At 41.1% G+C, this 22,508-nt stretch overlaps 2 protein-coding genes across 11 annotated transcripts in view; one reads left to right on the forward strand and one right to left on the reverse strand.

The window, feature by feature from the left end:
* Positions 1–3,694, reverse strand: part of BPNT1 (3'(2'), 5'-bisphosphate nucleotidase 1) — a 35,828-nt gene extending 32,134 nt beyond the window's left edge. For 7 of the 10 annotated variants that reach the window (XM_055234870.2, XM_063613955.1, XM_063613954.1 and 4 more), the window contains exon 1: positions 3,290–3,428. The gene's annotated coding sequence lies outside the window, so the exon portion shown is untranslated. Of the gene's footprint in view, positions 1–3,289 lie in introns of all 10 variants that reach the window. The other 3 variants (XM_055234867.2, XM_063613952.1, XM_055234869.2) reach the window with 2 other exon arrangements.
* The window catches only part of IARS2 (isoleucyl-tRNA synthetase 2, mitochondrial), a 55,602-nt gene continuing 36,342 nt past the window's right edge, over positions 3,249–22,508 (forward strand). The window contains exons 1-11 of the mRNA XM_055234865.2: positions 3,249–3,639; positions 5,249–5,371; positions 9,561–9,720; positions 11,205–11,353; positions 11,439–11,488; positions 11,571–11,680; positions 11,763–11,853; positions 12,536–12,651; positions 15,408–15,577; positions 16,576–16,666; positions 20,311–20,462. Coding sequence (XP_055090840.1) covers positions 3,373–3,639; positions 5,249–5,371; positions 9,561–9,720; positions 11,205–11,353; positions 11,439–11,488; positions 11,571–11,680; positions 11,763–11,853; positions 12,536–12,651; positions 15,408–15,577; positions 16,576–16,666; positions 20,311–20,462 — 1,479 coding nt within the window. The 5' untranslated portion in view covers positions 3,249–3,372. The remainder of the gene's footprint in view (positions 3,640–5,248; positions 5,372–9,560; positions 9,721–11,204; positions 11,354–11,438; positions 11,489–11,570; positions 11,681–11,762; positions 11,854–12,535; positions 12,652–15,407; positions 15,578–16,575; positions 16,667–20,310; positions 20,463–22,508) is intronic.

The following is a 22,508-nucleotide window of genomic DNA, read 5'->3' on the forward strand; positions in this document are numbered from 1 at the left end:
AACCATATATACATATATATATATATATATATAGAGAGAGAGAGAGAGAGAGAGAGAGACGATGTCTTACTTTGTCTCCCAGGCTGGAGTGCAATGGCTTGATCTCGGCTCACTGCAACCTCTGCCTCCCAGGGTTCAAGCTATTCTCCTGCTTCAGCCACCCGAGTAACTGGGACTATAGGCGCGCACCACCCCGCCCAGCTAGTTTTTGCATTTTTTTAAGTAAAGACGGGGTTTCACCATATTGGCCAGGCTGGTCTCGAACTCCTGACCTCATGATCTGACCGCCTCGGCCTCCCAAAGTGCTGGGAGCGTGAGCCACTGCGCCTGGCCATACTTTGTTTTTTATAATTAAATTGTATAATTACATGACAAGTACAAATGGCTTAAATAAAGACAAATATAACGCAAGGTAAGCTCAACAAGTGAGAATAGAAATCTGCAGTCATCCTAAAGAGTAGCCATCTCCCAAGTGTTCATTGTATCCTCTCATAGGTTTTACAAGAAAACGGCATAGTTGAATTCAGCAAGTTATGTAGAGGTTGGTTAGGAGAGTTTCTATGTAAATATATCTTTGTGCTCCTGGAAGACTATAGTTGTGATAGATCCCAGATGCGAAACCGTGGGTCAAAGATGAAGTGCATTTTATTTTATTTTTTGGAGATGGAGTCTCCCTCTGTTGCCCAGGCTGGTGTGCAGTGGCCTGATTTCTCACTGCAACCTCTGCCTCCCGAGTTCAAGCGATTCTTCTGCCTCAGCCTCCAGAGTAGCTGGGATTACAGGCGCCCACCACCACTCCTGGCTAATTTTTTGTATTTTTACTAGAGATGGGGTTTCACCATGTTGGCCAGGCTGGTCTCGAACTCCTGAACTCAGGTGATCCACTCGCCTCAGCCTCCCAAAGTGCTGAGGTTACAGCCATGAGCCAACACGCCCAGTTGAAGTGCATCTTAAATGGTGATGGATACTGCTAAACTGCCGTTCGAAAAGATAGTACTTTTTTTTTTTTTGAGACATAGTTCACTCTTGTTGCCCAGGCTGGAGTACAATGACACGATCTTGGCTCACTGCAACCTCAGCCTCCTGGGTTCCAGCGTTCTCCTGCCTCAGCTTCCCAAGTAGCTGGGACTACAGGCATGCGCCATCACGCCCAGCTAATTTTGTATTTTTAGTAGAGATGGGGTTTCTCCATGTTGGTCAGGCTGATCTCGAACTTCCAACCTCCGGTGATCCACCCGCCTTGGCCTCCCGAAGTGCTGGGATTATAGACATGAGCCACCGCACCTGGCCGACAGTACATATTTAATGCTACCATCAGCAGTCCACTTTCACACATTCTCCCAAGCCCTGTGATCAAACTTCTTAATTTTTGCTCTAATCTGGTGGAAAGAAAATGGTATTTTAACTGTCTATTCTCATGACTCCTAAAGTTGAGGATCTTTTTATGTTTATTGGCTGTTTCCACTTCTGTGTCTCTGAGTTGACTGTTCATTTCTTTTGCCTTATTATTCTTATTATTATTTTTGAGACAGACTCTCACTGTGTTGCCCAGACAGGAGTGTAGTGGTGCAATCATGGCCCACTTGTAGCCTTGACCTCCTGGGCTAAAGTGATCCTCCCCCCACAGCCTCTGAAGCAGCTGGGACCACAAGCACATGCCACTACATCCAGCTAATTTAAAAAATTATTTCAGGGACAGAGGTCTCCCTATGTTGCCCAGGGTTGTCTCAAACTCCTGGGCTCAAGTGATATTTCCACTTCAGCCTCCTAAAGTGCTGGGATTATAGGCATGAGCTACTGTGTCCAGCTTCTTTTATCCTTTTTTTTTAAAAATTGTGTTGTTTACATTTATCTTTTTGATCTGTAGCAGCTCTTTATGCATTTTGTATATTATTATTTTTTAACGTGTAGCAAATGTTTTCTTCCACAGTATAGTGTAGGGAAGGCAACATAACATAGTGGCTATGCACACACACTGGAATCTAACTGCCTGGGTTTGAATTCCAGCTGTGCTACTTAGTTGTATCATCTTGAGCAAGATACATAACTCTATGTGCCTCAGTTTCCTTATCTGTGAAATGGTAATACTCATAGTTCCCATCTCACATGTTTTTTTGGTATGCTGTGTCTTCACCTCATCTGGTTTTGAAGATTAAGTGAGTTAATTCAGGTACAGAGCTGGAGTCACTGACTGGTGAAAGGCTGACATTGATTGAGTGCTTTCTGTTTGTCCCTTGGTTTCTCACTTTCCAGTATCTTTTTTTGGTATATACAAATTTTCATACTTGTAGAAAATCTGTCCTTCTTATTCATTGAACCAAATGTTCTGGATGTTGTGTTTTATGATTAGGAAGGCTATTCCCAAGATGTATACTCTACAATGAAATGGTAACAATTGTGAACTATTATGAATTGAACAACCAAATAGAGCAGAACCCGTCAGAAACAGGAGCAGAAGTTGCTATACATACCATAGTATTCTATGAGTGGGATGTAACAGGGATTTAAGAAAATCTTAAAAAAAGGTTAGATTGTTTTATAATATTATTAAAATTTATGGGAAGTCATTGATTTGGACTGAGCTCCTGCACTAGGCTGTTTACTTGTAAGGTCTGCATTCCAGGAAATCAGGAGAGATGATAGCCAAATCCATTAAGCCAAATGGTGTCTGCTTTTCGTTCCCTGTTTCTGTCTTCTTCAACCTTTTCTGCCTATAAACCTCACCCTGCCCCCGCAGCTCATCAGAGATCCTTTCTATTTTGTAGAAAGGTTTAGGAATATTTAATAATAGCCAATTAGATCTTTAAAACTCGATTTGCTGAAATTTTATTATTTTACAATATTTTCACTGAACTTTGTGCTGCCCACAGTGGTAGTCATTACCCAAGTGTGCCTGTTGAGGCCTTGCCATGAGTTTAGCCCAGATTGAGATGTGCAGTATGTGCAAAGTACATGTCAAATTTCAAAGACTTCGTATGAAGAGAATATATAAAACATCTTACTTTTTATTGGCTACATGTTAAAGTGATACAATCATAGCTATGTTGTGTTAAATTAAAAAAAATTATATATATATATATATTTAAAAAGCAGGGCACAGCGATTGGACTATGAGCCCCACCTTTCCCCGCCCCCGTGAATCTGAGCCCGCCCCCCGGCGGCTGCATGGAGGACCCGGAGGTGGCTCAGTCTCCGCGGACTCCGGGAAGGCGGTGCCCACCGCCCCGCCCCCCCTACCCGCCGCTCCCTCCCCGCCCCTTCCGTTCCCGGAGCGCGTGCGCCCTCTTACTCGGCTCTCCTTGGTTTCCTGGGGTCCTGCCCCTTCAAGCTGGGGCGCCAGCGGAGGACCCCGTGCTCAGGGGTTGCGCGGCCATGCGTTGGGGGCTGCGTCCTCGCGGGCCAGGGGCGGCCGCCCTGGCCACTGCCCGAAGTTTGTGGGGGACGCCCCGCCTTCCCTGCAGCCCGGGATGGCAAGGGGCGACGAAGAGGCTTCTGGTGCGGTCGGTCTCCGGAGCCAGTAACCACCAGCCGAACTCGAATAGTGGCAGATACCGGGACACGGTGCTGCTGCCGCAGACCAGCTTCCCCATGAAGCTGCTGGGCCGCCAGCAGCCGGACACGGAGCTGGAGATCCAGCAGGTACGGGCCCCGCCTCGGCGCGGGGCCTCCGGAGAGGCCAGATCCGGCCGCGGGCACCGGACGCTCGCAGGAGCCACACCTCTGCGCTCCACGCCGGTGCGGGTGGGCGGGGGTGTGACCAGATCGGTGGAATTCGTCTGCTTCGCACAAATTTTGTGGGCTGAAAACCTAAGTGAAGAAATCTCTAGATAAGTCCCTCCTTTGTACCAGGTTCCGCAGCGGGACATGAAGGGGTCACTAGCGATGCCCAGATACCAGCATGTATCGCACGTATGTCCCATTTCTACCGTAGGTAAAACAGATCGACTTTGGGCACTTTCCAATGCCTTGTAAAAAGTAAATTCACATGTCTACATGTAAATAAAAACCCAGGCTGGGCGCAGTGGCTCGCGTCTGTAATCCCAGAACTTTGAAGAGCCAAGGCGGGAGAATCGCTTGAGCCAAGAGTTCGAGACCATACTGGCTAGTCACACCCACCCCCCCATCCTTAAAAAAAACTTAAAAACCTCAATTATGATGAATGAAGGGGAAGTTGAAGCCCACTTCTTGGATCTTTTAGATCCCTAGTTGGAATTATGACTCGTTTGAACTCCCCCAGGCTGGAGTGCAATGGCGCGATCTCGGCTCACTACAACCTTCGCCTCCCGGGCTCAGGCAATTCTCCTGCCTTAGCTTCCCGAGTCGCTGGGATTACAGGTGTGCACCACCATGCCCGGCTAATTTTTATATTTTTAGTAGAGATGGAGTTTCATCATGTTGGCCAGGGTGGTCTCGAACTCCTGACCCCAAGTGATCTTCCCGCCTCGGCCTCCCAAAGTGCTGGGATTACAGGCGTGAGCCACTGCGCCCAGCCTAAACTGAACTTTATAAGAGCAGAGATTCTTCTTGTTAGTTTCTGCAATTCTAGTCTTTAAAAATCCCTGATATTCTTGGAATATTGGTTAAGTAAATATACTTAGCCTAAATATTCTGACAGTTATAAGAGTTCATCTAATTTTTTAAAGGCTTTTTAGTCAGTACCTTCTGTATGCCAGAAAGAGTGACAGTTTCAAATGTTTTCTCGTTTAATCTTCACACCAGCCCTGTAAGATGGATTTTAGCACTTTTTTTTTTCAGATGGGAAAGCAGGCCCGTAAGTGCACAGTAACTTGGCCAAGATCACACAGCAAGTGAGGGAAGGGAAGTGAGACTGCCATGCATGTTGTTCCCAGATTTGGGGAATGGCAAGCATTGCAGCCAAAGAATAGCAAGAATATGTGTGTCGGGAATGTGCAGGTCCTTCAACATGTCGGCGGTGAGGACTGAAGCATGGGGAGTGATGAGAGAATGCCCGAGAACTTAGCGGTACTAAATCTTTGTAGGGTCCTGCATATCATATAGAGTTTAGACTTCAATCTGAGGTGTATGGAGAAACTACTGAAAGATTTTAAGAGATGCGTACTTAGACACGCATTTCAGAAACCTCACCTTGTATTTCAGAGTTGAGTAGATTGGAATGGAATAGATTGGAATGGAATTGGAATGGAAATAAGCAAGTGTTGCCTATTATTTATGGTTAGACTCAGGAGTATGTATTTATATAATGTTTAGATATCTTTTTTTTAAACAGAAATGTGGATTTTCAGAACTTTATTCATGGCAAAGAGAAAGAAAAGTAAAGACAGAATTTTGCCTTCATGATGGACCTCCTTATGCAAATGGTGACGCTCATGTTGGACATGCTTTAAATAAGGTAACTGTAATTTAGGTTATGACACTTGAAAGAAAGCGTTTATGTAAATACTCTTTATAAATGTGTATTCTAATAATATGATAATTATGTAAATTTACATTTGCACATAAAAACTAAAACATTTTCATAGAAAGCAATATACAATTTTAGTACTGCATGAAAAAAATTGCTGCTATTTGCTTTGAGCTTAATGTTATATTAGTAAACATAATCTTATTCAGTGCATAATTATCGTGTGAGGTATTGTTCTAGAATCTGGGAATAGCAGTGGACAAAAAAAAGGTATGTCTTGGCCGGGCGGTATGGCTCATGCCTGTAATCAGTGCCTGGTCCACAGATATCAATAATTCATTATTTTCTAAAATGCTTAGTAGTATTTCATTGAGAGAATATGTTAATACTACAATCTGTTCACTCATTTTTCAGTTCTTTATTTTTTGTAGATTTCAGTGGAAATTTGGGGGAGGAAGTGGGCTTAGGCATCTGTAGTTTCAAAACCAGGAATTTGGTCACTGAATGGGTCAATAGTGCTATTAGAGACCAGGCGCGGTAGCTCACGCCTGTTACCCGAGCACTTTGGGAGGCCAAGGTGGGCAGATCACGAGGTCAGGAGATCGAGACCATCCTGGCTATCACGGTGAAACCCCGTCTCTACTAAAAATACAAAAAATTAGCCAGGCGTGGTGGCGGGTGCCTATAGTCCCAGCTACTTGGGAGGCTGAGGTAGGAGAATGGCGTGAACCCGGGAGGTGAAGCTTGCAGTGAGCTGAGATCACGCCACTGCACTCCAGCCTGGGCGACAGAGCAAGACTGTCTCAAAAAAAAAAAAAAAAAAATGTTTTGTGATATAAATACAGAATAAAACTCTATTATTTCAAACCCTTTTGCAAGGAATAGAAGAGCCAACTCTAACTGGATTAAGCAAAGAGAGAGAATTTACTGGCTATTTTACTGTAGAGTCCAGATAGTTTTAGCCACCTGCATAGCTGGATCGGGAATTCAAATAAAATTAAGAATTGGTTTCTCTCTGTCTCTCACTCTTTGCTACTTTGGTGACTGCCCCACCCCAGACCCGCAGCACATTTCCCAGTAGTTTCAGGCTTACATTATTCCACCTTCTCTTTCCCAACAATTCTTTTTTTTTTTTTTTTGAGACAGAGTCTTGTACTGTCGCCCGGACTGGAGTGCAGTGGTGCAATCTTGGCTCACTGCAATCTCCGCCTCCTGGGTTCAAGCGATTCTCCTGCCTCAGCCTCCCAAGTACCTGGGACTACAGGCGCCCGCCACCACGCCCGGCTAATTTTTTGTATTTTTAGTAGAGACGGGGTTTCACTGTGTTAGCCAGGATGGTCTCGATCTTCTGACCTCATGATCTGCCCGCCTCGGCCTCCCAAAGTGCTGGGATTACAGGCCTGAGCCACCGCGTCTGGCCCCCAACAATTCTTATAAAAGTCCTAGAATTGAATCTCATTGGCCTGATTTGGGTCGCACATCTATTTCTGAATCAGTCATTGCAGACTTGGGGATAGAATATGTTAATGGCTACATGTGATCACATGTTCACTCTTGGAGCTGGAGCAGAGGGAGCCAGCTCCATGTGGATTGAGGGCAAAAGAAGAATTGCCTAAAAAACAGTGGCATCTTTTTTTGTTGTTCTTTGAGACAGAGTCTCGCGCTGTCACCCAGGCTGGAGTGCAGTGGTGCAATCTCGGCTCACAGCAAGCTCCGCCTCCTGGGTTCACACCATTCTCCTGCCTCAGCCTCCCGAGTAGCTGGGACTACAGGCGCCTGCCACCATGCCTGGCTAATTTTTTGTATTATTAGTATTATTTTGTAGTAGAGATGGGGTTTCACCGTGTTAGCCAGGATGGTCTCGATCTCCTGACTTCGTGATCCACCCGCCTCGGCCTCCCAAAGTGCTGGGGTTACAGGCATGAGCCACTGCACCCGGCCAAAACAGTGGCATCTTACAAAACTATCTCTCACATGAAGAGAAGCCTTCTTGAAACCCTTAGCAAAGAGCATGGGCACTTTGGAACTAGGGGAGGACCAATTCTTGCTCTTCCTCACACATGCTAATTATGGTCTTGCTTGCTTTTTCCTCTTCCTAGAATGCATCACCAGAATATTCACATGGATCACCTCCTCATTTCTTTCAGATTCTGTTCAGATGTCATCTTATCAGGCTCTCCTGACTTCTCTCTAAAATGCTGCCACCCCCAGCCCCTAAATGTCATTTTCTAACCCTATAATTTGCTTTTTTCTCCATAGGGTGTGATATGTTGGTGTATATTCTGTGTTCCTCCATGAGAAAAAAGACCTTGTCGTGTTTGTTTACTACCATATTCTAGGTTCCTAGAAAAATTCTTGACATATAGTAGGCATTCAGATATTTATCCGTCAAACAAAGCAATGCATGAATATTAGAAAAATGAAAGGAACAGAGATAAATGACTCTTAAATGTATGGAGGAACTTTTTTTGGAGAGAAGGAGGGTGGTGTTTGATACTGAGGAGTTAGTAAAATATTCCTATTATGTTGCTACTATTCTTTTCACTAGAGGCTTCATATATTATATTTTATTATTACATTTAAGAATCCTTATTAGGTACACTGTTAATTATTAGTTCCAGTGATTGATTTCATCCTGTTCATATGACTGAAAGCAACACTATTCAGTAGAAATATAATGCAAGCGGCTGGGCGTGGTGGGTCACACCTGTAATCCCAGCACTTTGGGAGGCTGAGGCAGGCAGATCATCAGGTCAGGAGTTCGAGACCAGCCTGACCAACATGGTGAAACCCCCTCTCTACTGAAAATACAAAAAAATTAGCTGGGCACGGTGGCGTGTGCCTGTAATCCAGCTATTTAGGAGGCTGAGGCAGGAGAATCACTTGAACCTGGGAGGCAGGGGTTGCAGTGAGCCAAGATTGCGCCACTATTCTCCAGCTTGGGCGACAGAGCGAGACTCCGTCTCAAAAAAAAAAAAAAGAAATATAAGAAATATAATGCAAGCTACAAATTTGTGCCACATAGGTAAGTTAAAATTTTTCTAGTGGCCCCAGAAAATAATGAAAAGAAACAAGCGAAATTAATTTTAGTATTAACATTTAACCCAACATATCTAAAATATCATTTCAACATACAGTCAATGTAAAACATTTTTGAGATATATCACATTTTCGTAACATGTTTGAAATCAGGTATATATTTTATAATTTACATTACATCTGAATTTGGGCTAGCACCAAAAATCACATGTGGCCAGTGGCTACTGTATAAGATACCATTGTTTAGAGCATATATGCATCCATGTATTCATGTATTTGATAAATATGTATAGACTAGTGCCAGAAACCATTCGAAAGGCTGGAATTCATGGGTGAAGAGGACAGATGGGCTCTCTGATTTCATGGAGTTTATGTTTTACAGGGAAGAGACAAAAAAATAAGTAAACAATTTCCAAAGAGGTAAGTGGAAAGGAGGCTATTTATGTGATGATTGATTTAAATAATATACCCAGAGTAAAGTGTACCAATCTCAAGTATATATAGCTAGGTCAATTTTTTTTTTTTAGTGTGACAACCACTCAGATCACCAGGCTCCTTCCTGTTCATTAGTAAACAGTTTGAAATTAGAGTTTTTAAAGGGGGGAAAGGATGGGAGTAGAATATAATAATACCTTTTCTACTTTTGATAAGTATGGAAAGGAGGAAATTGTTTTCTGGACTACTGGGCTAGTGGTCAGAGCACTGTTTCCTCTTGGGAAGAAGGAAATTGAGCTTGGAGGCAAATCTATCCTTTGCCTTTGATTCCCCCATTCAACTATGGTAATACATTTTTTAAAAGGCTCTGCTCCCCTCTAGTATCTAAAATGAACTTAAAAAGGTAAATTAGTTCTAGAACTATACCTAATGAAGAGGTCTACTGTTTAATAAGGGTTGTGTCAATGACAGAGTTAACCACAATATTCCATTCTCTGAGTACACTGTAAGTTCTGCAATAGTTCAATGATTTTTTTAGCTCAATATAAATAATATTAGACTATTTGTGTTTTTTTATACGAGTTAATTTATACATATCCGTTCAAATTGCAGTTTTAAAAATGGTATTAAGTTTAAAAAAAGAACATAAATTGTAGGCCAAATGTTTTATGTATGAATGAGAATTATCATTTTATCTTTGCAGATTTTGAAAGACATAGCCAATCGATTCCATATGATGAATGGCTCCAAAATACATTTTGTGCCCGGCTGGGATTGTCATGGGTTGCCCATTGAAATAAAAGTATTATCAGAACTCGGTAGAGAAGCTCAGAATCTTTCAGCTGTGGAAATTAGAGAGAAAGGTAAATAATCTCTATTTCTGTTTTAAAATGATATTTGTAGACACTTAGGGTCCTTGGAAAAGTCAGAACTTTACCAAAGGAACCTTTTGTTTGGGTTTGGTTTGCTTATAATGAGATCTATTGGAAACGCCTTTCTGTCACAGAAAATTCAGATTTTATTTCATTGATTTTTGTAAGAATTTATGTTTGGATATTGAAGGAAAGACTTTGTGAGCATTTCTGATTGCATTCTCAGTTTCTTAATGTTCATATTTTATAAAACTATTTTTTGGTAAATTCTTTTTTTTACTTTCCTCAAGGGGGCTTGTTGACTGATTTCAGGTGTTAAGCCAAAATTCAATTCTAAAATACATATATTTTACATTAATCTCTTATTTGATCCTTTTTCTTCAGTCGACTGGGCCAGGGAGGACTCTCTTTTTCTTATATGTTATACTATTGTACATTTGGATTTAATGTGAAGATATTTTTACTTCCTTGTGAAACCTGTTATCATTGGCTTAGATTTGATATTCTGATTAATTTTTTGTGTATAATGAAATGAAAATTGTTATCTGACCTTTTCTTAAATTAAGAAACAATAAGGAATAATTTTTCCAGTTTATTTGTCCTAAATGTGAGGTCATTGTATAAAGTCTGGAAAATACAGAAGACAGTAATAAAATTTTAACTTTTGCAATTCTGGTTAATTTTAGAATTTGTTGTAGATATCTTCTGAACCCTGTTGACCTTCAAATTATTTTTCTATTAAAAAATTTTTATAGGCCAGGCACAGTGGCTCACGCCTGTAATCCTAACACTTTGGGAGGCCGAGGGAGGTGGATCACCTAAGGTCAGGAGTTTGAGACCAGCCTGGCCAACATGGCAAAACCCCGTTTCTACTAAAAATACCAAATAATTAGCCGGGCGTGGTGGCGCACGCCTGTAGTCCCAGCTACTTGGGAGGCTGAGGCACGAGAATTGCTTGAACCTGTGTGGCAGAGGTCACAGTGAGCTGAGATCTGCCACTGCACTCCAGCCTGGGCAACAGAGCAAGACTCCATCTCAAAAAAAGAAAAAATTTTGTGCTCGGGCACGGTGGCTTACGCCTGTAATCCCAGCACTTTGTGAGGCCGAGGCGGGTAGATCATGAGGTCAGGAGATCCAGACCATCCTGGCTAACACAGTGAAACCCCGTCTCTACTAAAACTACAAAAAAATTAGCGGGGCGTGGTGGCAGGCGCCTGTAGTCCCAGCTACTCCGGAGGCTGAGGCAGGAGAATGGCGTGAACCCGGGAGGCAGAGGCTTGCAGTGAGCCGAGATCGCGCCACTCGTGCCACTGCACTCTATCCTGGGAGACAGAGAGACTCTGTCTCAAAAAAAAAAAAAAAAAATTACGTTCTAAACTGACTACAACATTTGCATTTAGAGAGATACATGCTAAACCATGTTTAATAATTCGAATTCATTGGTTTTTTAAAAACTTTTTTCGTCTTTTTTTTAGCTAGATCATTTGCTAAAGCAGCCATTGAAAAACAGAAATCAGCATTTATTCGTTGGGGAATAATGGCAGATTGGAATAATTGCTACTATACATTTGATGGCAAGTATGAAGCCAAACAGTTGAGAACTTTTTACCAAATGTATGATAAGGTAAAGAAGTATTTTTTCTCTTTGAGTAGGTTTTAGTATGTGTTACCAAATTCTACTTTTAACATCATATTTTTGTCTTTTATAGGGCTTGGTTTATCGATCTTACAAACCTGTGTTTTGGTCTCCGTCATCTAGGTATATAAGCATTTTTTGGTAATTAAAAGGGAGAAATTTGTGAGTCTTCCAAATATTTATGTTTAATATTTTTAAACCTTAGGACTGCATTGGCTGAAGCCGAACTTGAATATAATCCTGAGCATGTCAGTCGTTCAATATATGTAAAATTTCCTCTCTTAAAACCTTCTCCTAAATTGGCATCTCTTATAGGTAAGATTTATTCATAGCTTGAGTGTACTAAAGTTATAGAATTATCCCATTTGCTAACATATTTACAATTTTATTTTCACAGATGGTTCATCTCCTGTTAGTATTTTGGTCTGGACCACACAGCCTTGGACGATTCCAGCCAATGAAGCTGTTTGCTATATGCCGGAATCAAAGTGGGTATATTATTGCATTTTTTGTTTTATACACAAATAGAATCTATTCCATTATTAACATTATTTTGAATTTATTTTATCCTCTTTATTATTTTAAAATTTAATGAATTATAACTTAGTTATTGTGTTCATATAGATTTTATTAACCTTTAGATGATCCTTTTTATGACCTTATCTGGCTTTTCAGGAAAATGAAATAGAAGTATTAAGTTACGAAGTGTTTTGAAAATAGTACAGTTTGATCTTGAAGTCAGTTTTTTCTTTTTTCTTTCTTTTTTTTTTTGGAGACCAAGTTTTGCCTTTTGTTGCCCAGGCTGGAGTACAGTGGCACGATCTTGGCTCACCACAACCTCCACCTCCCGGGTTCAAGCAATTCTCCTGCCTCAGCCTCCCAAGTAGCTGGGATTATGGGATTAGGGATTACAGGCATGCACCACCACGCCTGGCTAATTTTGTATTTTTAGTAGAGACGGGATTTCTCTATGTTGGTGAGGCTGGTTGCAAACTCCCAACTTCAGGTGATCCACCTGCCTCGGCCTCCCAAAGTGCTGGGATTACAGACGTGAGCCACAGCGCCTGGCCTGAAGTCAGTTTTTTCTAAAATGATTATTTAAAAATTAAAATAATATCTGTGGCTTTTCTTGTTTCATTATTAGTAATTTCTCCTAAAATTTTATGTTAGGTATGCTGTTGTGAAATGTTCTAAGTCTGGAGACCTCTACGTACTGGCTGCAGATAAAGTAGCATCTGTTGCTTCTACTTTGGAAACAACATTTGAGACTGTTTCAACATTTTCAGGTGAAGATTTTTAGATATCTGACAACATAGATCAAAGTATTGGGCTGACTTGAAGTTACTACTTTGCTGAACTGCCTATTGTGAATTGAAACAGATATAGCCTCTACCTTTCTAGAATACATTTTACATTGATTACACTAAAGGAGAATATACATTAAGCATGATAGGAGTATAGAAAAATATGAATATTGATAAACGTACAACAGATAAAACTAATTTCTGGCAATATCCAGTAGTTACTTGGTAAAATTTTATGCAAAATTAATTTTTAAAATTGTTTTATCTGTTTTAATAAAAGTAGCAAGAAAGGAAATGAATGTACTTATTTTTCGATATATAATTTTAATAAAGGATTGAATAGGTTCTGAAAATTATTCAGAAAGCAGTTCTTCTATCAAAGGAATTTTATTTTATTTTATTTTTTAAAGAGACAGGGTCTCATGCTGTTGCCCATGCTGGAATGCAGTGGTCCAGTCAGCTCATTGCAGCCTCAAACTCCCAGGCTCAAGCAATCCTCCCGCCCTGGCCACCCAAGTAGCTGGGACTATAGGCACATGCCACGCACCTGGCTAATTTTGAAAAAAATATTTTACAGAGATGAATTCTTGTTGTGTAGCCCAGACTGGTCTGGAATTCCTGGGCTCAAGTGATCTGCCTGCCTTAGCCTGCCAAAGTGCTGGGATTAAATTCGTAAGCCACTCTGCCTAGCCCAAAATAATTCTTTGTGAGCTATAATTTGCGACTTTTGAGGTAGTGACTGCTTTTGAAATATAATTATGGAAGTCTAGGGAAGTTTAAAATTAGCTTTTTGTTGTAGTTGTTCTTTTGTTTTGTTTTGAGACGTGGTCTTGCTCTGTTGCCCAGGCTGGAGTGCAGTGGTGCCATCTTGGCTCACTGCAGCCTCCGGGTCCTAGGCTCAAGTGATCTTCCTGCCTCAGCCTCTTGAGTAGCTGGGACTACAAGCATGTGCCACCATGCTGGGCTAATTTTTAATTTTTTTTTGTAGAGATGAGGTCTTGCTACATTGCCCAGGCTGATCTTGAACTCCTGGCCTCAAGTGATCCTCCTGCCTTGGTCTTCCAAAGTGCTGGGATTATGGACGTGAGCCACTGTGCCTGGACTAAAATTTTATTTTATTTCATTTTATTTTATTTTATTTTTTATTTTATTTTATTTTTTTATTTTATTTTATTTTTTATTTTATTTTATTTATTTTATGTTATGTTATTTTATGTTATTTTATTTTATGTTATTTTATGTTATTTTATTTCATTTTAGAGATGAGGTCTCACTATGTTGCCCAGGCAGATCTTGAACTCCTGAGCTCAAGTGTTCCTCCTGCCTCTGCCTCTCAAAGTGCTGGGATTATAGACGTGAGCCACCATGGCTGGCCTAAAATTATCTTTGATCCTTAGGTATATCTTTTAATTTCTTGCTAAAAAATCAATCACATGAATAAAGATACAAAAACTGCCTAGAAAGACTGCCTAGCTAAATAGGAAAGCCCTGTAAATTAATCAGTTCAGATACAGGCCAATGAGAAGTTTAAACAATCTTAACAAAAATAAAAAGATTTTTATGTCAGAGGCAGGAAAGAAGCTTAAGAATTTTTAAGACCATTCGGTCCTCTTTGGTGCAATAGGATAATAAAAATAAAAACCAAAATAGTAGTTTACTTCACACCCTCTCTCATCGTGTTGCCCAGGCTTGTTTCAAACTCCTGGGCTCAAGCAATCTTCCTGCCTCAGCCTCCCAAAGTGCTGCAATTACAGACATGAGCTACTGCACCCAGCCCCCTGCTCTTTTTTTTTTTTTTTTTTTTTTGAGACGGAGTCTTGCCGTGTCGCCCAGGCTGGAGTGCAGTGGCGCAATCTCGGCTCACTGCAAGCTCCGCCTCCCGGGTTCACGCCATTCTCCTGCCTCAGCCTCTCCGAGTAGCTGGGACTACAGGCGCCTGCCACGACGCCCGGCTAATTTTTTGTATTTTTTTTTTTTAGTAGAGATGGGGTTTCACTGTGGTCTCGATCTCCTGATCTCGTGATCTGCCCGCCTCGGCCTCCCAAAGTGCTGGGATTACAAGCGTGAGCCACCGCGCCCGGCCCCCTGCTCTTTTATAAATGCAGAGGATATTAAAGACTTCATTGTCAAGTTATACGTTATCATAGAAGCTAAAAATCACAAGATTTTTGAAAGCGTTCAGGTTGAATTTAAAGATCTTTTGTCTAGATAGCATAATTGTTTCAAATTCTTACTATCAGATAATTATTGAGTTGCTATTTGAGTCACCATATTGTGGAGGAGTATATATATTTCTTATCCTTGTCAAAATAAGCTGGTGTCATGTAGCTACTACTTATTAAAGTAGTAGGAACATTGAAGAGCTAAAAATGAAGTAATTTGTATGGGGTAAGTTTTCTTTCCAGAAAAAAATGAATTATTTCTTATTAATTACTTAGAGATCTTTTTGGGAGGGTGGTGAGGGAGAGTATTAAGTGGTAGATGCAGTAAGTATCAAAACACTTAAACTACATTAACTCTGTTTATTCTCACAGCAACCCTGTGAGGTGGGAACCATAATTATCTGCATTTTATAGATTCCAGAAGGTCACAGAACAAGTTAAAAGGGAAGCTGGAATTTAAGCCTAGCCAGTATTGTTCTAGATTCTGCACATTTGACCTGATATTCTATTGCTAAGCTTAAGGAGATAGATTTGCCATATAAAATGATTCTTAATAGTGGTTTTCTTTCCCCACAGGTGTAGATTTGGAAAATGGTACTTGCAGTCATCCATTAATTCCTGATAAAGCCTCTCCTCTTTTACCTGCAAATCATGTGACCATGGCAAAAGGAACAGGATTGGTTCACACAGCCCCAGCTCATGGTATGGAAGATTACGGTGTAGCATCTCAGCACAACCTGCCCATGGTACTGTTCCTCCTTTTTCATTTTTAATTATTCATCTTAATAAAAGGAAATGATAAATTCTAACCAACATCTTTATTTTTTAAAAATGATGATTTTTGTCATCGTAATTGTGAAATGCTTAGGTTTGTGTAGTACTCTAAAGTTTCATTAATTCGTACTAATTGAAAAAGATTTCCCAGAATTAGGAGACAATTAGCACGTTAGAATTGAAGTATATATATCATGGGGCACTTTTAAAATACTTTATGTCTAGTATCAAGTCACATACACAAATTACTTTTACTCCCTGAAAAAGCCTGTTTGTTTGTTTTAGCTAAACAGTCCTCTCTACATTTACTTTACATACTTCAGTTAGCAAGTATTTCCATTTAGTTAAAGGGTGAGTCTGAAAGGGAACAACTGTACACAGGCATAGATTTGGAAACAATAGAGACCACTCAAAGATGTTTTAATATATTTCGTTACTTTTGTTATTAAAGTTTACGTATATGCTTCAATAACACATTTTGGCTTTGGTGATTTAAATGAGTAAAATTCACAAATTCCTATTTCTTTTTCTTTTCTTTTTTTTTTTTTTTTTTTTTTTTTGAGATGGAGTCTTGCTCTGTCACCCAGGCTGGAGTGCATTGGTATGATCTCGGCTCACTGCAACCTCTACCTCCAGGGTTCAAGCGATTCTCCTGCCTCAGCCTCCCTACTAGCTGGGACTACAGGTGCACACCACCATGCCTGGCTAATTTTTGTATTTTTAGTGGAAGTGGGGTTTCACCATGTTGGCCAGGCTAGTCTCGAATTCCTGACCTCAAGTGATCCGCCCACCTCGACCTCCCAAAGTGCTGGGATTACAGGCCTGAGCACCGTGCCTGGCCAAGTACCTAGAGTTTCAATGTAGAAAAAAACTAGGCTATAATGAGATGTTTTATATATATTGTTTTGCCAGATATTGTCATAAGAGAAAATGTCTTGATATTTTAATTGTTCAAAATGATACTTTATAGGATTGTTTAGTGGACGAAGATGGAGTTTTCACAGATGTTGCAGGTCCTGAACTTCAAAACAAGGCTGTCCTTGAAGAGGGAACTGATGTGGGTGAGCATCATATCTGTTGATATCATACATGTTTTCTGAAAAGTAGCTAGCAGTAACCTTTGCTACCTATTTTCCCTTCTTATACTTTAACAGAAACAAAAAACTAAAATTATGTCTTGTTTTGCCACATGTTTTTAAATGGAGTTTGGGACTTTTTCATCTTTTGCTTTGAAGCTGCTTTATTTAAGCAAGTCAGGGCAGTCAACAGGAGTGAAGTTATTTTAGAGCTGTGGAGATAATAATCAGCAGTATTACTTTTGTGGAAGGATACAATCAAGATCAGGGCTGGATGTTGACTGTAAATTACACATTCCCCACTCACTTTTTAACCCTTGTAAATAACTGACCTTTATGGCATGGTTTATTTATTAGAATCTTGGGAATCCTCCAGACTTGAATTGTCTTTCTGCCTTTCTTTACAGATTTAGAGACCAGGTGCTATGAAAACATTTCTTTGCCCACACTAAGACTAAGGCTAATTAGACCTGATATATTAGTTTTCTAGGGCTACTGTAAAAAATCACCGTAAACTTGGTGGTTTGAAACAACAGAAATTTATTCTCTCAAGTGCCGGAAGCTAGAAGTCTAAACTGATGGTACTGACAGGACCATGTTTTTGTGAAGGTTCTATGGGAGAATCCTTACTTGGCTCTTTCTAGTTTTGGTGGCTTCTGGAAATCCTTGGCATTCCTTGGTTTATAACTGTGTTACTCACTCTCTGCCTCTCTTGTCACATGGCCTTCTTTAGATCTTACTTGTTTTTTCGAGACTGAGTCTCACTTTCTCACCCAGGTTGGTATGCAGTGGCATGCTCTCAGCTCACTGCCACCTCTGTGTCCTGGGTTCAAGTGATTCTTGTGCCTTAGCCTCCCGAGCAGATGGGATTACAGGCATATGCCACCATACCCAACTAATTTTTTTTTTTTTTTTTTTTGAGACACAATCTCACTCTGTTGCCCAGGCTGGAGTGCAGTGGTGTGATCTCAGCTCACTGCAACCTCTGCCTCCTGGGTTCAAGCAATTCTCTTGCCTCAGCCTCCCAAGTAGCTGGGATTACAGGCACACAGCACCACTCCTGGCTAATTTTTGTATTTTTAGTAGAGATGGGGTTTCACCATGTTGGCCAGGCTGGTCTTGAACTCTTGACCTCAGGTGATCTGCCCACCTTGGCCTCCCAAAGTGCTGGGATTACAGGCGTGAGCCCTCACCGTGTCAGGTCATAATTTTTTTGTTTTTTGTTTTTATTTTTTTTTTGAGACAGAGTCTTGCCCTGTTGCCCAGGCTGGAGTACAGTGGCGTGATCTTGGCTCACTGCAAGCTCTGCCTCCTGGGTTCATACATTCTCCTGCCTCAGCCTCCCTAGTAGCTGGGACTACAGGCGCCCGCCACCATGCCCGGCTAATTTTTTGTATTTTTAGTAGAGACGGGGTTTCACCGTGTTAGCCAGGATGGTCTCGATCTCCTGACCTCGTGATCCATCCGTCTTGGCCTCCCAAAGTGCTGGGTTTACAGGCATGAGCCACTGCACCTGGCCTATTTTTTATTTTTAATAGAGACAGGGTTTCACCATGTTGACCAGGCTGGTCTCAAACTCCCGGCCTCAAGTGATCCACCTGCCTAGGCCTCCCAAAGTGTTGGGATTGGATTATAGGTGTGAGCCACCATACCCAGCCACCTTCTTTAGGTCTTAAATGTCTCTCTGTGAATCCTCTTTTTTTTTTTTTTTTTTTATTGGAGGGACTGGTTCTTTATTTCAAAAAGACATTTGTCAAATATTCAGTATCAAAACAGGTGGACTACTGATTTCTGTTTCTCCCAATTGGCCCCAAAGAGACTATATCAAAGGACAGTACGTTTTAAGCCAGTAAGCCACAGGATGTACACCTGACAGACTTTACAGAAACCTTACCAGAAAGTGGGGATTGGGTAGGGAAAGAAACTTTAAAAGATCAGCAAACTGCCAGCCCAGCCGGGCGTGGTGGCTCACGCCTGTAATCCCAGCACTTTGGGAGGCCGAAGCGGATGGATCACGAGGTCAGGAGTTCAAGACCAGCCCGGCCAACGTGGCGAAACCCTATCTGTACTAAAAATACAAAAAATTAGCCACGTGTGGTGGTAGGTGCCTGTAATCCCAGCTACTCGGGAGGGTGAGGTAAGAGAATCACTTGAACCCGGGAGGCAGAGGTTGCAGTAAGCTGAGACTGCACCATTGCACTCCAGCCTGGGCAACAGAGCGAGACTCCATCTCAAAAAAAAAAAAAAAAAAAAAAAAATCTGCCAGCCCACAGACTGTAGAGGGCTGTCACAGTCAAATTGGGTGGCCAGGGTGCCACAAACCCAAAGAAGCAAAGTTTCAAGATAATACAAAAATTTAAAAAAGTTTTGTACATAAGCTGTTCAAGATTTCTCTAGCATTGACTGATACTAAGCACAATGAGATGGCACTTTTAGAGACAGCAGCTTCAAACCCAGAAAAGGCTAATGAGGTGAGTTTCACATGGCTGAATCAGTGGCAAAAACATAATCTTTCTATCCTCTTCTAAGAACACCAGTGCTCCCTAATGCAGTCTGACCTCATCTAAACTTGATTACATCTGCAGAGGCCTGATTCCCAAGTAAGGTCACATTTACTAGTGCTGGGGGTTAGATCTTCTTGGGGACACAGTTCAACCCACTACACCTGGTTTCTTCCGGATTACCTGGAGACCCTTTTAAGATTCACGGCATGAAAGATTATGGCTCTAAACTTCAAATGTAGAATTCTAGATATAATCTGTTCATCTTTTCTTTGACGTGGAAAGAGGTGGAAGTCACATAATTTGGAGTCTGATTAAGATTTTACAGTCCCTGCTTTTTTTTGCCAGGAGAATCCCAGAGCACACCTTTGATACCTGGAAGGTGACTACTCTTTTTTATTTTTATTTTTTTGTGAGACAGAGTCTCGCTTTGTTGCCAGGCTGGAATGCAGTGGCGCAATCTCGGTTCTCTGCAGCCTCTGCCTCCTAGGTTCAAATGATTCTCCCACCTCAGCCTCCCAAGTGGCTGGGATTACAGGCGCACGCCACTACACCCTGCTAATTTTTTTGTATTTTTAATAGAGATGGAGTTTCGCCATTCAGGCCAGGCTGGTCTTGAACTCCTGACCTCAAGTGATCCTCTCGTCCCTGCCTCCCAAATTGTTGGGATTACAGTTGTGAGCCACCACGCCCGGCCAAGTTGACTACTCTTTTTTTCTTTTGAGATGGAGTCTCGCTCTGTCACCCAGCCTGGAGTACAGTGGCATGATCTCGGCTCACTGCAACCTCTGCCTCCCAGGTTCAAGCGATTCTCCTGCCTCAGCCTCCTGAGTAGCTGGGATTACAGGCACACGCCACTATGCCTGGCTGATTTTTGTATTTTTAGTAGAGACGAGGTTTCACCATGTTGGTCAGGCTGGTCTCGAGCTCCTGACCTCGTGATCTGCCCGCCTCAGCCTCCTAAAGTGCTGAGATTACAGGCATGAGCCACTGCGGCCGGCAAGGTGACTACTCTTATTGCCACCTGTTGCTGCAGATTTAGTATTTTTGGAAGTTTAGAGCATTTTTAGGATTTTCACAGTACTTTTTAATTATGTCTAATATAATTTGGTGTTTTTTTTTTTTAAGTTATAAAGATGCTTCAGACTGCAAAGAATTTGTTGAAAGAGGAAAAATTGGTGCACAGCTATCCCTATGACTGGAGGACCAAGAAACCCGTGGTTATTCGTGCCAGCAAGCAGTGGTTTATAAACATCACGGATATTAAAACTGCAGCCAGGGTATAAAAAGCATCCTGTTTTAAGGGGTTGGGCGTATCATTCCCTCAGTATAAAGGGGCTGCATGTGAGGTTGAGGTGCGGTTTCAGGAGTAACAGGGATTGCTGCTATTATGATTTAGTTTCATAAAATTGTAGAATTTTAGATCTGGAAGGACCTTGGACTTCCATTTTTTCATTATACATGTGTGGGAAATGAGGCATAAAGACGTTGAGTGATTTGTCCAAATCACACTGTTAGTAGATAGACTTTCTTGCCCAGTGTTGTCAAAGTTGCATAGAATTTGGACAGAACTGTGTTACCTGGTTTAACCTGCCACAGCCTCTGTTTCCTCATCTATATAAAGTGGTAATAATGCCTATCTCATGGAGTAAGGAAATACAAGTTTCCAGAATACAGTCTGATACATAATAAGCAGTCAGTAAAACTTTTTGAAACCCTTTGCTTTCTTAAGATTGAAATGCAATCAATTAAAAAAGTTACTGTTCTACTTACAAAGGAAGCATATTAAAAAGAAAAACTAACAATATGAAAAATATACAAAGTTGTTGCTTTGGAGATAACAAATACTTATAACTTATATTCTAAATACTTAATGTATATTTGAGCCCTTTCATTTAATATGTATCTTTCTATGTGGGTGTATATGTGTGTGTGTGTGTGTGTGTGTGTAAACATCTCTCACAACTTGATTCTATTTAATGAAAGAGCTTAAATATATATGTGTTAACCAGGTTGAATATATAGATATTTTGCTTTACATTTTGAAAGATACTACTGTATTTAGCTGGTTCATCTATTGGCCTGGCAATTTGGGGTCCTTGCCAAAGCTTTTTATAGCAGTTTAAACTTTCTATACTTGTGTAATGTGGACAACTGTAATATATAGTGCGTTTTGTTTTTTTTCTTCGTTTAAAGCCTCTCTTCCTTATTTGTCGATGTTAAAATTTGTAAATTGCAGCTCTGCACCGATTTTTGGTTGTAGAACATCTAAGTCTGACACAATATATTTAAGCCAAGTTTTTTTTAAACTTTTTTGTAAAGTTAAAAATTGTTCTTTGCAGAAGTAGTGCTAGAATAGGATAATGTGTTGTATTCCCATCACTCAGTTTCAACAATAATCAACTTTTGGTTAATTTTGTTTTTGTTTACACCCCTCCCACCACCCACTTTTTACCCCTTAACAATTGGATTATTTTGAAGCAAACTCCAGGCATTATTTCTTCCATATTATATATTGTCCCGGCAATATTTTAGCACGTATATTTGAAAGATAAACTCTTTTTTTTTTTTTTTTGAAACAGGCTCTTGCTCTGTCACCCAGGCCAGAGTGCAGTGGTGTGATCTCAGCTCACTGCAACCTCCACCTCCTGGACTCAACCTATTCTCCCACCTCAGCCTCCTGAGTAGCTGGGAATACAGGCCTGTGCCACCACATCTGGCTAATTTTTGTATTTTTTCTAGAGATATGGTTTTGTCAAGTTGCCCTGGTAGGTGTCGAACTCCTGAGCTCAAGCAGTCTGCCTGCTTCGGCCTTCCAGAGTGCTGGGATTACAGGCGTGAGCCAAAGATAAACTCTGTATTTATTTATTTATTTATTTGAGATGGAGTTTCACTCTTGTTGCCCAGGCTGGAGTGCAATGGTGTGATCTTGGCTCACAGCAACCTCCGCCTCCCGGGTTCAAGCAATTCCCTGCCTCAGCCTTCTGATTAGTTGGGATTATAGGCATGCACCACCATGCCCAGCTAATTTTTTTGTATTTTTGGTAGAGACAGGGTTTCTCCATGTTGGCCAGGCTGGTCTCGAACTCCTGACCTCAGGTGATCCACCCGCCTTGGCCTCCCAAAGTGCTGGGATTACAGACGTGAGCCACCACGCTCAGCCAAACTCTTTAAAGCATAATTCCTATGCCATTATCACCACCTTTAAAAAGTAATAGTTATTCCTTAGCAAAATCAAATATCTATTCAATATTCACATTTCTTAGACTTTTAAACCAAGTATAGTATTAATCAAATTGATTTGTAGAGATTTTGCCATTCTGCCA

The sequence above is a fragment of the Symphalangus syndactylus genome, chromosome 19 (genome assembly GCF_028878055.3).
Source record: "Symphalangus syndactylus isolate Jambi chromosome 19, NHGRI_mSymSyn1-v2.1_pri, whole genome shotgun sequence".
NCBI classification, from domain to species: Eukaryota; Metazoa; Chordata; class Mammalia; order Primates; family Hylobatidae; genus Symphalangus; species Symphalangus syndactylus.